This window comes from Paramisgurnus dabryanus, chromosome 20, assembly GCF_030506205.2.
Source record: "Paramisgurnus dabryanus chromosome 20, PD_genome_1.1, whole genome shotgun sequence".
Classification (NCBI taxonomy): Eukaryota; Metazoa; Chordata; class Actinopteri; order Cypriniformes; family Cobitidae; genus Paramisgurnus; species Paramisgurnus dabryanus.
In genome coordinates, this window is record NC_133356.1 from 32,702,632 (window position 1) to 32,718,053 (window position 15,422).

The following is a 15,422-nucleotide window of genomic DNA, read 5'->3' on the forward strand; positions in this document are numbered from 1 at the left end:
AGTTTTTAAATTAAATGAACTTTTATTTTGAAGTGAGTGTTCAGCGCTGTTGCTGCGTTCACACAGCTGTCATGGCAGCTCAGTGACCGGTGTGTGTTTGTGTGGGCATGTTTGTGTAACTTACTGTTGTGTGTTGACGGTCATGAGTTGTGTGATGAGATCCCGGTTAGGATGGCTTCGGTTCGGTTACAGGAGTTTTCATCAGAAGAGTGCGGCGGTCAGTCTCGGGGACCGGTGAGATTATCAATAACTTTCATTACTGCTCTGCTGTCAGTCATTCAGCACGCGTCATGTAATCATCATCATCATAATCATAAAACAATGAACACTTTCTACGGTATTATTATCATCTGACTGTTTCATGTGTCATGGTAAAGGTGTATAACCCTAGTGTTCATATCACTCTGTCTTTATATTTAAAATTAAATTATGTAACCACGTGTGCTTTATGTTCTTTTATATTGTTTCTTTAAGTGTAAGAGTACAGTGTAAACAAAGATTTGCAGAAAGCCTAAACACAACGTTAAATAACTGAATAAAGCAGTAATATACATGAACTATCTACGTATAATGGAGACAAGTGAGGTCAGATTGATTTTCTCTTATTTTATGACATGCAGACACATTGTGCTGCTAACACACAGCAGTCAAATTCTCCTAACAGATATTGTTTAATTCATTGTTTGACAGACTTTTAAATGTCTTGTTTATGCAGTTTATTTCTTTGATGGAAACTTTGATGGGTTTTCTTCCCTGTTTGAAAATATAAAATTTTTATGCCGCTTTTCCTTTTACTTCTTACACTGTTTCTTAAACTATTTCTCAAACGTCATTTCTCTGTGATATGTGTAGGAGGCTGGAGATCTCCACAGGGACGTTGGCCAGGTTTGCTGATGGCTGTGCTGTGGTCAAGGTGAATAATACTTGAAGATTTAAACTCTATAAACCTGCTGTTGTCGAGAGAGTGTCATGTTGACTGTATTTCTCTGTGATTTGTAGCTGGGTGAAACATCTGTGATGGTCACAGCTGTCAGTAAGACCAAACCGTCTGTCTCTCAGTTTATGCCTCTTGTGGTAAGCAACACTGCCACATAATAATTATTAATAATAATAATAACAATTGCAGAATCTATAAATGAATAATTTCCAGACGTGAAGAAAGTGTTTTTAACCTTTGTGACATCATCAGGTGGATTACAGACAGAAAGCAGCGGCTGCAGGTCGAATTCCCACCAACTACCTGAGACGAGAGCTGGGCACCACAGACTCCGAGATCCTCACCAGTAGACTCATCGGTCAGCAGTCTCACTGAAATTTAATTTTATTTAGGAACAATTGTTTCTTTTTGACTTATTTTTATGATTAACTGATTGCTAGTAAATTAGTTATTGAATGTAGTCCAGTACAATAAATGTTTTATATACATTTGTAGTAAATGTGGTTTACTGATTGGACATTTTGTTTGTTGTATTCATCCTGTTTGTCTAATAAGTATGTTTTTATCTGTAGATCGCTCCATCAGGCCATTGTTTCCTGCTGGATACTTCTATGAGACACAGGTGTGCAGGTCACACAACACTTTGTTTTTATGAGTTATTGAAAAGCTTTACTCAAGTGTGGGTTTTTCTGATGTAGGTGCTGTGTAACATATTAGCTGCTGATGGGGTGAATGATCCTGATATTCTGGCTATTAATGGAGGTATGGAGTACAGCATCTGTTCTGTAGACAGTTCTTGTGTTCATCTCTGACTTTTATTTATTATTCCTCAGCGTCTGCCTCTCTGGCTCTGTCTGATATTCCCTGGAATGGGCCAATCGGTGAGTCTACAGCTTTGTGATCCTGTGGATTTATTTCACAGTAATGTTTTGTCTGTGATGCAGTCTGGATCCGTGTTTTTCAGGTGCGGTGCGTATCGGTCTCGCAGATGGAGAGTTTATTGTGAACCCGACGCGCTCGGAGATGAACAGGAGTGTGTTGAATCTCGTGGTCGCTGGAGCCGCGTCCAGTAACGTCGGTGAGTTTATGACATTTACATAGAGTTGTGTGTGTCTATGTATGTATGTGTGACTTGATGGTTTTGTTTGATGTGTTTCCAGTGATGCTGGAGGCGGCAGCAGAGAATGTACTTCAGCAGGATTTCTGTCACGCTGTGAAATTAGGAGTCAAACATGCGCAGCAGATCATTCAGACCATTCAACAGATGTCAAGAGAACTGAAAGTAACCAAACGAACACCAGGCAAACTCTTCACTGCTTCGGCCGAGATGGTGGAATTCGCTCGACAGTAAGACTTTAAAGGGGACAGAGAATGAAAAACCATGTTTACCTTGTCTTTGTTGAATAATGGTAGTCTACCCACATTTACAAACATACAAAAAGTGCTAGACATACTAAACATCTCAGTCTCATAGAAATTCCTCTTTTAGAAATGTCAGCCAGAAAACGGCCCAATCTGAAAAACTGATGCTTATGACATCACACGCATCTAACTGCCCCTCCACTTTAAAATAATTGGCTACATTTTTTGAGTGGCAGCAAAGTCAGCCAATCAGTAATGAGATTACAAGTTAAGCCAGTAGGGGGAGCCAAATAGGTGCAAAACCACTTGTTTAAAATCCCCCACCCTAATAGAGCTATCTGAGAGAGGTTTTTAGGAAGCTTCTAAGGCATTACAGACCCAAACAAAAGATTTTTTGTCTACATGTCACATCACAGAACAAGGATAAATACTCCGTTCAATCATTCTGTCTCACCTTTAATTATAATCAAATGGAAACCGAGCTAACAATTTTTGATTGCTAAAAAATATATTACATTTCAATTTAAGGTAGTAAAATCTGTAGTATTTGATAATAAAGGATCATATTGTCAGGACAGGATGAATGTATTTGAAATAATAAAACTGTGTTTCATTTACTAATCATTGTTTTCATCACATCACAATATACGTGATTATTGCACAAATGTGTGGAAAATGTGTGTGGATTTTACTATTTTTCATACACTTGATGTTGATTAATTGTGTGTTCGTTTGTTAATAATATCTGAAACAACAACAGTAAATATTAATCATCACGTAACGGCGCATTCACACGGGGCGTCAGTGTTAACGCTTCTCATTCACTTTCAATGGGTGACATCATGCGTTGCCGAACTGAATTGTGGATCTGTCAGCGTCGCGTCACTGCCGTTGCTCGCGGCAGCAGTTGAACATTTCTCAACATTTCAAGCGGCGACGGGTGCGTCAGCCAATCAGATCGCCTTATGCAAATAACATAGACTGAGCCAGCCAATTACTTTCATGGAAGACCGGAGCATGTTTTGAAGCCACTGTGATTGGCTGTTGGCCACGCTTCAGACAAGCTTTCCGTTAAGCGTTAACGCTGACGCCCTGTGTGAATGCGCCGTAACGGTGCAATCACGCGGGGCAAAAGCGTTAACGCTTCCCATTTACTTTTAATGGGTGACGTCATGCGTTGCTGAACTGAATTGTGGATCCGTCGGCGCCGCGTCAGTGCCCTTGCTCGCGGCAGAAGTTAAAAATTTCTCAACTTTTCAAGCGGCAACGCGTGTGTCAGCCAATTAGATTGCCTTATGCAAATAACCTAGGCAGAGCCAGCCAATTACGTTTATGGAAGGCCGGAGCATGTGCTGCGGCCACTGTGATTGGCTGTTGGCCATGCTTCAGACAAGCCTTCCATCAAGCGTTACCGCTTTCACCCTGTGTGAATGTACCGTAAACCTCTTGATTTTACTTTTAAAACAGTTCCTGATTATTTGGTTCGTAATATATATATATATCTAATATTGATTGTTTTTTCCCCTTTAGATTGGCATCTGATAAGATCTATGCTGTATTTACAGACTTCACACATGACAAGGTGAGTGTCATTTTACGTTACTTTGTTTTTGTCAAATCTGATACTGACTCATGTGTCGTGTGTCTCACAGATATCCAGAGATGAAGCCATTAATAAAATTCGTCTGGATACAGAGGAACTCATCAAAGGTTTGGGAAACACATGCATTTATAAATCAGATGATATGATGAGATGTGTAATGGTGATACTCTGTGATGTGATGTTCTCTAGAGAAGTTTCCACAATCCGAGTCATTTGAGGTGATGGAAGCGTTTAACAGCGTCTCAAAAGATATATTCAGAAATCTTGTTCTTCATGAATACAGACGGTAAAAATCCTCTATTATTTTGTTAAAATCTTATTTCTGACATGAGTTTATGACAGTAAAATGTGTCTGATCCTGAAAGGTGTGACGGAAGAGATCTGACATCATTGCGGGACATTTCCTGTCAAGTGGATATATTTAAACCGTTGCACGGCTCTGCTCTCTTTCAGAGGGGACAGACACAGGTCAGCACATATGCTCTCTAAAAAACTAAATAACATCTGGCAGAAGGTACTCCTCAGTACCCTCTGAATGGACACACTTATATAAGCACATGGACTAGTCACTTCCACTGAAGTGCTATAATCCTGATTTATGACTGTGATGATAAAATCATCATACATACACCTTTGTTAAAGAGCAGCTATGCAGACAGTCAAATTACATTTAAAACTAACTAGGAGCAAACTATATACAGTTTAATAGCATTAAACATTAAATAGAGTCATATGAGCTACTGAAACGAATAAATGAATGACACCTAAAAAATGATTAGTGACAATTTGAGTCTTGTTAGACTGGATACACTTTAATATACTTATTATAGACATTTTTTGTGATTTTCTACCTAAGCGTAGGCTATCCTTCATAATATCAAGAACATTCTGTGTAAATCTAATCTTGATCTCTTTAATATTGACCGAGTAAGATCATGACCAAGATTGAGATCATTGAAAGAATTCAAACTTTGATGCTACAAATATCATTATTAGATGATGAGACTTTATTCTGGATTTCACAGACAGGGTCACATATATGTACAGAATAGTTAGTAACTAATATAAAATGGGACCCTTTTAACAATACAAAGCGTAACATGATGAAGGTAACTTTAACTTGATATATCGATGGACAACGCTCCCGAACCACCAGTTACAATAACGTGCTTACAGAAAATGAATACATTTGTAAATTTGTTAGTTGTGGTATGATCCAGTGTAAATATTTTATTTCTGTGTTTGTACAGGTGCTGTGCACGGTAACGTTTGACTCTCTGGAGTCCAGTATTAAAACAGACTTAATAACCACAGCACTCAGGTAAGATCCTATAATTTAATTCAGATCTAATTTAGTCAACCAGGTGAGGCTCGTCCAGGTTTAATCATTTGAGTTTGATGTTTGTTTGTTTTCTTTTCACATTTGTCTTTTTTTTTTAGTGGCGTCAAAGACAAGAATTTCATGCTGCATTATGAAGTAAGTAACCAGAGTTTCAAATGAAAATTAATTAAATCAGACATTATTGCCTTACACGCAATAATCCTGCTAAATTACCATCAAATTACCTGTTTAAATTCACAGCTGTTTACACACACAATGGCCTTTCATCTTTTTTACTGTTAAGATACCAATCACACATCAATACCAAAATACTGATAAATGTCATGAACTGTGAGTTTCATTGTGGTTATGGCAGCTTCGCTGTTTTAGTGTTGTAATATCACAGTTTTACCCATATTTTTTGTTGGTGTTTTAATTTTTTGAAACATTTACATTGATGCAGTTGATCTTTACACAACATCATTGTATTAGATTGTTTTGGTAGTCACAGCATAATCTCATCATCTGCATCAGACTAATTAGCCTAAAAACATAGCATCATAGCAGTAATGTACTGGTAATAATACAACTTCACATACTGGAATATTACTAGGATTCATTTACTGGTATTTTGGAAAGGTTGTGTTCACACAATCTTCAAAAAAAAAAAATCATAGTAATTTGCCAGTAAAGATTGTATTTTCGAAAACAGGCTATTGATTTACTGACTCGTGACTGTTTTCATGAATGTCTCAGTTTCCCCCATATGCAACAAATGAGATCGGAAAGATGAGTGGAATGAATAGACGAGAGCTTGGTCATGGTGAGTGTTTTATTCTGCAAATAACTCATTTTAGTCTGCTATCTTATTTAACCCCCAGGATCGACGAGTGCTTTACTGTCGTGCCCAGTTTAACCGTCAGGACCGGCGAGTGCTTAACTCTCTTTGTCCGGTTTAGACGTCAGGATTGGCAGTTGTTTATACGCAGTTTAATTTTACAATTTAAGTTAAACATTTGGTATATTAAAAAACAAAAAGAGTCATCTTTCTATTATCTATTATCAAACAGCTGAAAATGATGATGAATTCTAATCCTGAGTATTTTTTCCTAAGTAAACAGGTTCTGTGTAAGAACTGTTCAAACTTTATAACTTAAGAGGCTCTTATCATATTATTGCCTCTCTAAAGCCTTTGCTAAATTTAGGGAAATTACCTATGGTTTAATTTTAAGTTTAATTTCAATTTCATTCTTTGTTAAATATGCAACATTCCGAGTTCACTTTACTGTTTTGTTTTGTGCTTATTTTTTACTCATTTATGTTAAGGCAGTGGTGAAGAACTAAATTAATACCACACTGCATACTCAAAAAAAAAAAATGGTGCTAAATAGCACTAAAAGTGGTTCTTGGCTCGTAATCATAGAGGAACCATTTTAAGTGCCATATAGCACCGATGAAGTACCTGTGTTGCACCGGTGTAGAACCATATTGTGCTATATGACCCCCGTATGGTTCTTCATAGGTGCTATATAATAATAGCACTAAAAATGGTTCCTTTATGATTACGAGCCAAGAACCACTTTTGTGCAGTCTAGCGTGCCATCTTTCAGATTTTGATTGTGTTTGTGTCATTTTTGATCGAAATCCACTGATATTTCATACATTTTAAAAACGGCCTCACGGCCTGAATTTCGCCCCCATCTCTTACTACACCGGCCTGTACAGTAACCACATCACTCATCTTTCTCAAAACGTACCCTGAAGCTTCTCAGCATCACCTTTACATATTCACCTGTCCCATAGACTGTAAAAAAAGATGGACAACGTGTCTTTATAGACATCCATTGTGTAAAAATAAAGCCAAAATTTCAAAATGTGTGTAATATTTGGGATTATTAGGGGCCAAGCACCTATTGTATCTGTTCTGGTTCTTATTCATTTTTTTTTTCTTCCGAATGGGATTCTATGCAGCCCATAGAACCATATGTAGGAGTTATGAAAATTGGGACACTGACAGAGGACAGTCCAAATAATATCCACAGCAAATTTGGAGTCTCTATCTCAAACCCGCTAGCGCCCCCAAAAGTCCAAAGTTGCACTTACGTTTTGCTTATAACTTCTGACCCGTATGTCCTAGAAAAAAAATTCTTACTTCTGATTCATTGGGTCAAGTTGATTCGATGGAACCTTATGACGTCATTTTCCTTTATGAAAAATTTTCTGCCATTTTGAATTATTCGTAAAAACCTACTTTTCCGAAATGGTCCTAGAGCTTTTGTCCAATTCGTTTCCGTACACCGCATCAAATAATTTTACGTAGAGCTCGAAATTTTTTTATTTGAGGCTGTATCTTCGCCAGTCACGCGAATTGTCACGAAACTTGGTAGTTTGAAGATTCAAGTCAGGTACTGAGGGTGCGTGCACAGCTTTACGCAGTGCCACCTTGTGGTCAGACGAATGTTTTACATGCCTATAACTTTGGCTGCGATCAATGTATTTTCACGGGACTTGTTTCCTTGGAGTCCTGAATAGTTGCCGAGTCCAACGATACCAAACATGCCAGAATTTGCCATACAGTTAGCCCTGCGCAGCAAAACAGCACTTAAAAAACACGCGAGCGTTATTCCGATTGACTCGACAACACCATATGAAGAACAATCCATTACTTTCTGAATGAAAAACTCTATTGGCGTTTTATTAAAATTTCCATTAGAAGTGGCAGAAAATAGCAAAAAATGAAAATGTACCTTCAAATTCTTTGTTTTTTACACATAAATGGTTATAATAACTATGCAACAAAATGCGATTTTTTTTTTCACCAGATTTGATACGCTGATGTACGAGAAGTCTGAGGCCACACAAAAAAATTGTATGCTTGCACCACTAGTTGGCTTTATAATTGAACAAAACCTTTGATATCAAGCATTCCAATGGTCATACAACTGTTTCTATGCTAAACTCAAGTGTATGGTCATGAAACTAGCTAGATGTGACTCAATCATGACTTGAGGTTGCATGCACAATTTTGTCATTGCGCCACCTACTGGTTTTGAGATGGAAATTTTTTTATTTTTGCCTAAAACTACTGCAACAGTACATCTAAAACCTTGAGTCATCATGGATTATACCTTTCATGGCTTGGAGTATAATCATGAGGTTTTCCTAGGTTCTTTAATCTGCTCATCCAAACTCAACTTTATTTCCTTCTGTGTTCTTTTTGGCTTGGCCCCGGTTATTGCTGCTTGCAGCTATATTTTCAGTTGTTGTAGTTATGAATGTGTTTGATTTTGTAGGGGCGTTGGCAGAGAAAGCATTGAGACCTGTTGTTCCTAAAGACTTTCCCTTCACCATCCGTGTCACATCTGAGGTGCTTGAGTCCAATGGTACCTGTCCTTAAATCATAATTCACTCATTTTTAATGTATTTTCTATTAGTTTTCTTCATTTGTTTTCTGATGTTTTTTCTGGTTTATTGTTCTCTTGTATTAAACAGGATCATCCTCAATGGCGTCTGTGTGTGGTGGGAGTTTAGCGCTCATGGATTCAGGTATTCACATGAAGAGCTGGCAACACTGCATTACTTTTAAGTAATACAACCCTTTAGGTTTCAGAAATTTAAGTTAAGTCCAGTGGCTAACAAACATTTTAATCCAATACATGTGTAATCCATCCGAAGACCCACCTAATGTTTTTACTTGAAAATATAGGGGAAAAACATACTTCATTCTTTTTTTAACATTAGATTATTTTTGCTTTTTTCTTGTCATTGTAAGAATCAAGTATACATTTACCTGTAATACCAAACTGCCTTACAGAAAGATATCAAATCTATTGTAATTTCTCATTATTAAATGAACAAAAAAAATATATTGATTCAATTCAAAAGTTTATTTGAATTGAACGCCAGGAGTAAAAGAGTTCCCCACTTCTGTGGTTAATGGATGAATCACACCAAATGGTTTAAACAGATTTTAAAATCTTAAACCTCACACACATCCACACTTCTTCTGTTGGGTTTATAAGCATTTTTATTTCATGAGCTTTGTGACATCAAATGCTTGATTTCCAATCCATTCACATTTGAGTTATGAAACATCATAGACTACAACATTTTTTTTAAAGTCATTGGAACAAAATATTAAACACGTTTAATATCTACAGATTATCATTTACCGTTAGATAATATTTCACAGTCTGAGTCAAGACTAAGTGTTTGGTTGGACATTAATGTGTTTTGGCATTCTTTTGTAATTGTGACATCACACTGATAAAGCTCCCTGCACATCCATTGACTGACTGGTTAATTTTACCCAAAAGCTTTTCTAAATGTGTTTGTTAGCACATTAGATAGTATTGTCTCAGACTGTATTCACATGAATCAGATCTATTTGAACTAATCGCACTCACTGTATGTTGGTAAGTTAAGAGCTTTAGCTCATTTGCATTTAAAGGTACAGACACAAAAAAGAGCTTTTGTTCCCAGCCAAATAGGGTCATTTTGGACATATAATGAATGATCTGTGGGTTATTATGAGCTAAAACTTCCCAGACACATTCTAGACACACTTGAGACTTATATTACATCTTGTAAACATCTACAAGTGAGAATTATAAACCTGTATTCACTTAAAAAAGGACACAGCTCAACAGATTTGTATGTTCTGACAGAGATCAGTATGAGTATACAGTATATGAAGGGATGTTTTGTAAATGGCTCATGTCATATTTTGTTATTTTAGGTGTTCCCATCTCTTCGGCTGTGGCAGGAGTCGCCATTGGTCTGATATCTAAACCCAATCCTGATAAAACATCTGAACTAACAGATTACAGATTACTGACTGATATACTGGTATAAAGTTCAGCATTCATTTATTTCACTATATAATGAGATTGATCTTAAGTGATTATATCTGATGTTTAATGTCGTGTTTTTATCATTAAGGGAATAGAAGATTATAATGGAGACATGGATTTTAAAATGGCAGGCACCAGTAAAGGGATCACGGCTCTGCAGGTAAATCACTCATTTAAACTGTGCTGTGATGTGCTGTAATGTAACCGTGAATGCTCAGGATGATGTTTTTTCTCCAGGCGGATGTAAAAATCTCAGGACTTCCTTTAAAGATCGTCATGGAGGCGATACAGCAGGCCACAGGTACATCTCATCTGTCCTCTGTAGGAATGAGGACTGAAATGATACACTTATCTTCTTATGTGCCCACGCAATATTCATTACGATTCAGAGGAATTGCTCATATGCAGTACTTTATATTTGATAAAATACATTTTAAAGTGCTGAAAATGGTCCTTTCAAAACCCAGAGTTTGAATGGATGTAAAAGTTGTAAAAAAATTATTTATAGGGGTGTGATGAGACACTTGCTCCACGAGACAAAACATGAGATTAGGTTCATGAGGACAAGATGAGATTTTTAGACTTCCTCAATGATAAAATATATGAAGGAGAAACTAAAATCACATAATTTTGAAATGTTTTAACCAAGTACTGTCCCTTACAATTATATTGCTAATTGATAATGAAGTAATTTGATATTTTTAGGTAATAAAAATAGACCCATTTGAGCAAAAACCTTACATAAATTTACATAATAATGACGAGGCAAAAATAATTGGTTCAAATAAAGTATCATAACACATTACATAGCAAAGGCATTTTATCTCAAACAGAGCAAAAGTACAAACCACTAATTAATCAGAACAGTGATCATAAGTTAAAGGTGGGGTGCATGATCTCTGAAAGCCAATGTTGATATTTGAAATCACCTAAACAAACACGCCCCTACCCCAATAGAATCCTTTTTTGATAGACCCGCCCCACACATACGCAACCCAGGCAACGATGTCAGTTAGTAGACACGCCCCTTACTGCTGATTGGCTACAAGTGTGTTTTGGTACTCTGCCCGACTCCCTTTTCCAAAGTGTTTTTCAAAAATCATGCAGCCCACCTTTAACACTTCAGTTCTTATATTTACATTAGTGCTGGGAAAAGATTAATCGCAATAAATCGCATACAAAATAAAAGTGAGTTGCAACATAACAACAAGTGTGTTCTGTGTGAAATTATTATGTATATATAAATACACACACATTCATGTATGTATTTAAGAAACATTTACATGTGTGTGTGTATATATATTTATTAATATTTTTATATATTATATATACATTTTTACATGTGTGTGTGTGTGTGTGTGTGTGTGTGTTTAAATATACATAATAATTACAAAAAGCACACTTGCATATATTATGCAAAAATTAACTTTTATTTTTTATGCGATTAATCGCGATTAATCTTTTCCCTGCACTAATTTACATTATTTAGCACAAACATATATCTTTAGATTCTTATAACTTCAGCTGCAGAGAAAAAAACATCATGTAAAGTTCCTCTACTCTGCTTGTGTTCATCGTATATTTTATCAATGAATTTCACACGTCAAGTCATTTGCTGTTTTGTTGTTTACAGTGGCTAAAAAAGAGATTTTAGGTATTATGAATAAGACGATATCTAAACCGAGGAGCTCCAGAAAGGAGAACGGGCCACTTGTTGGTATGTATGTTGATGTGAATTCAGTTCAAGGTTTTTAGAGCGATATTCACTTCCTCTTGATGTCATCTTAATTCATTTTTTACAGAGAATGTCAAAGTGCCCTTGTCTCGAAGAGCTCGATTTGTAGGTCCAGGTGGTTATAATCTCCGCAAACTACAAGCTCAAGCAGGTAAGGTCCCGTAGTTTGTTTCTTTAGCTGCTGTAGTTTATCAATGTTTCCTTTGACGTGTATCTCTAATCGTAACGTCTGACAGGTATAACAATAAGTCAAGTTGATGAAGAGACGTTCTCAGTGTTTGCACCCACACCCAGTGCCATGAATGAAGCCCAGGAGTTCATGAAAGAAATCTGCAAAGATGATGTAATATTCAACTACACATCACATGATGTACTGTTTGTTTGTCATCTGGATTGTGTTCTCATGATGTCTGTCTGTCTGTCTGTCTGTCATGTAGCAGGAGGAACAGCTGGAGTTTGGTGCCATATACACAGCCAACATTACAGAGATCAGGTGACATTGAGAACAACACTTAGACAATACATTCAATTATTATTGAGCTGTGGACAAACACATTAGACTTGTGTGTGATGTGACATATTTCTAAGTTCATAAGAAAAACAAGAACGTTATTAAGACAATAAAAGTTGTTTAGACAATAAAGTTATAAAAAAAACTTTTTCTCTTGATGTTTTATTAGGGACATTGGTGTGATGGTGAAGCTGTATCCTAACATGAGCGCTGTGCTCCTACACAACTCACAGCTGGATCACAAAAGGGTCTGTAGAGTTTCTCCACTGCGTAATCTAAAAAAATTAAACAATATAAACAGACACTCATTGAGATGTAAGTGATGGTGGATATAATTTATAAGGATTTATCAAGAACCTTCCGTTCTGTTTCTCCAGATAAAGCATCCCACTGCTCTTGGATTGGAGGTTGGACAGCAGATCCAGGTATCCAGACAGCAGTTATATGAGTTCAGATGTTCCTCGTCTGCTGAAACTAGCTGAGGAACACAACTGTGTTCATATATTCACACATAAGAAAATGATATTTGTTTTCACCGTCGTGAGCAATCTGTTTAGCTCCTACCCTCTAACTAAGCATTTTGTAGTTGAGAGGTGCTACAGCCTGTGATTGGTCAAAGATGTACAGACCAGTGGGTCATGAAAACATCACAGTAAAATAAGTCTCATGTACACTCAGTGTACAAGATCTGTACCTCATAGCAGCTTGCATTGGTCAGTCTCAGAACGCTTGTGTTTTCAGGTGGACTGTTACAGATCTTGCACAATAATTTCAATCAGATGACAACATCTGCACTTTTAAATCTCTTTTCAAATTTGTGTACGTTATACATCAAATGTTCGCCCAAAGCTCTGCAGTCGTGACTTCGGAGAGCCAGACAACTACAGAAAGATTAGAGACGTTCGCTCATGGAGTTGCCGGTTCGATTTTTACGACCATCGGGAACCGACTAAAGTGCCCTTAATGTCATTGATCAAGGCATCTTTCCTCCAGTTGCTTCCCACAGTAAATGACATCACAACTGACTTGACTAGGTTAAGTCAACACAGGGGTTCTTGTTGTTTGTTTGTTTGTGTGTGTGAATACAGAGGTGGAAATGTACCCAGTTGTGTGGCTCTTCTTTGGAGAGCACTGGTTTGAAACGTAAAGTCTTTATTTAATGACAAGAGTCTTAGTAAGAGTCTCATCAGGGTCTGTGTTATCAAAAGAAGCACAGCACTGGAGTTACAACAGATCTGACAGAAAGTTTTTGATTCATTATTTGTGTTTTATAGAGGCGGATACTACTTGATTATTTTTACTTTCTACATAAAAGTAAATTAATTTTTTAAGTATTCGTATTTTATCATTGTTTTTCTTGGAAAACTTATATTCCAAGGCATATTATCATAATTTTTACTCCACTTCATTTCATAATTTCAAGTGTTTGGTGTATATTTAATATTTGAGTACCTTAAACATCTAGTATTTTTTACTTTTACTTAAGTAAAAAGTACTTTTGTATTTTTACTCAAGAAAAGTAAAAGTACACAATTTTTATGTAATTAGGTATTAAATCAATTTTAATATGCAATATAAAAGGAATACACAGTATGATTTTATGCTTTAGAATGTAGTGAACATTTTTTAGTAAAGTAAAAATTTTCACAATTCAAATTTACTTAAAATCCTCAAGTAGTGTCTGCCTCTTGTGTTTTAATTAGTTAAACATTGTTAACTGTGTCAAACTCTTTGTGTGTGTACAGGTGAAGTATTTTGGTCGAGACCCCACAGATGGCAGGATGAGATTATCACGTAAAGTTCTTCAGTCTCCAGCAGCGACTGTAGTGAAGAGTCTCAGTGAGAAACAGAGCATCTCTATAGGAGAATCTCAAGACTCGTAGAGCTCTGCTCATTACTATCTTTTGTACATGACATATTTTATTATAATAAATCTTCTTATTATAACAAACACAACTCTGCCCTTTGCATTTCATGCGTTTACAACATCAGCAGATAATGAGATTTGTTTCTTCACAACCATACACCAAATCTACAGATAAACATTTACCCATAAGTCCACCACAACCTTTAAAAAAACAACATAGATTCACCAGACTAACATCTAACTCTTAACTTTTACACTAAATGTAAAAATTTTTTTTAAATAAAAACCTTTCATGTTTTTCTTTAAGTGTTGTCCATCTTTCCTAATTTTAACTGTAATCTTACTTGTAAACATGGCTTTGCTCTTATTGTTAGTTTACTGACTAAATGTTAAATGCTCCCTTATTATTTGAATAAAAGCACCTGCTAAATAAAATAATGTAAATGCACATTTATCTGATTGCTGTGACTGACATCTGTTACAAGTGCCATTTCCTAGTGTGAAAGACAAACATTTAGTTTGAAAGACGACATCCTAAAAACACTGTTACAAATGTTGATTTATTGTTTGTTATTGTTTATTCATGACTGTCTTTCATATTAATTATGTATAAATGATAAATATAGGATGTTCACATCATTTGAAGTTGTAATGTCTGCTCTGACCACACAGCAGTATGTGCCACTTAAAATGAATGGATGAATCATTTATTCATTTAATAATTCAATCATAATAGAGAACATAAATAAATCACTTTTTTTAAATGGACAAACAAGCTAAGGCAAGTTGCCCGTTATTGTCATTCAAACCGTACTTACGAACTAGTCTAGTCTATGGTGTAGAAAGAGTAGCCTTTTGAAAAAATGGTGTAGGGAGGGAGAGAGAGAGAGAGAGCTCTTCTGACTCCAGGTCCCAAAACGCACACAGATTTCGGACTTTAGTAAGACGAACAGTTCAATCAGATTGTAAAAAATTTTCGCCTCATTACCCTATTTAACTTGCGTTAAATCTCCGGTAAAACCTGATAAATTTGGTTCCTCCTTCTTTGCATTTCTGTTGTGCATTCGCCTTAAGCATTACCCACATAAAACACAACCACATTTTCATGTGACATTTATTTCCAAATTTATATAAAAAAAAAATGTGTATTAACTCATTCATTTACAGCGATACGACGCTGCCGTGAACGTGTTGGCATAGCAAGGTGATACTTCCTGTTTCCTTTCCTGCCCG

The 15,422-nt window shown here is 36.2% G+C and overlaps 1 protein-coding gene across 1 annotated transcript; it reads left to right on the plus strand.

Moving 5' to 3' along the window:
* The first annotated feature begins 62 nt into the window (after positions 1–62).
* pnpt1 (polyribonucleotide nucleotidyltransferase 1, mitochondrial) lies at positions 63–14,272 on the plus strand. The gene is made up of 28 exons (XM_065249928.2): positions 63–234; positions 853–913; positions 1,000–1,074; positions 1,190–1,295; positions 1,510–1,559; positions 1,636–1,699; positions 1,771–1,818; positions 1,902–2,015; positions 2,098–2,284; positions 3,830–3,881; positions 3,952–4,009; positions 4,092–4,188; positions 4,268–4,370; positions 5,153–5,223; positions 5,343–5,379; positions 5,980–6,046; positions 8,517–8,606; positions 8,716–8,769; positions 9,962–10,071; positions 10,165–10,236; positions 10,314–10,377; positions 11,710–11,793; positions 11,879–11,962; positions 12,048–12,154; positions 12,249–12,304; positions 12,492–12,570; positions 12,700–12,747; positions 14,068–14,272. The coding sequence occupies exons 1-28, from the start codon at positions 143–145 to the stop codon at positions 14,203–14,205; spliced, it is 2,268 nt and encodes a 755-aa protein (XP_065106000.1). The 5' UTR covers positions 63–142; the 3' UTR covers positions 14,206–14,272.
* Positions 14,273–15,422: the final 1,150 nt, after the last annotated feature.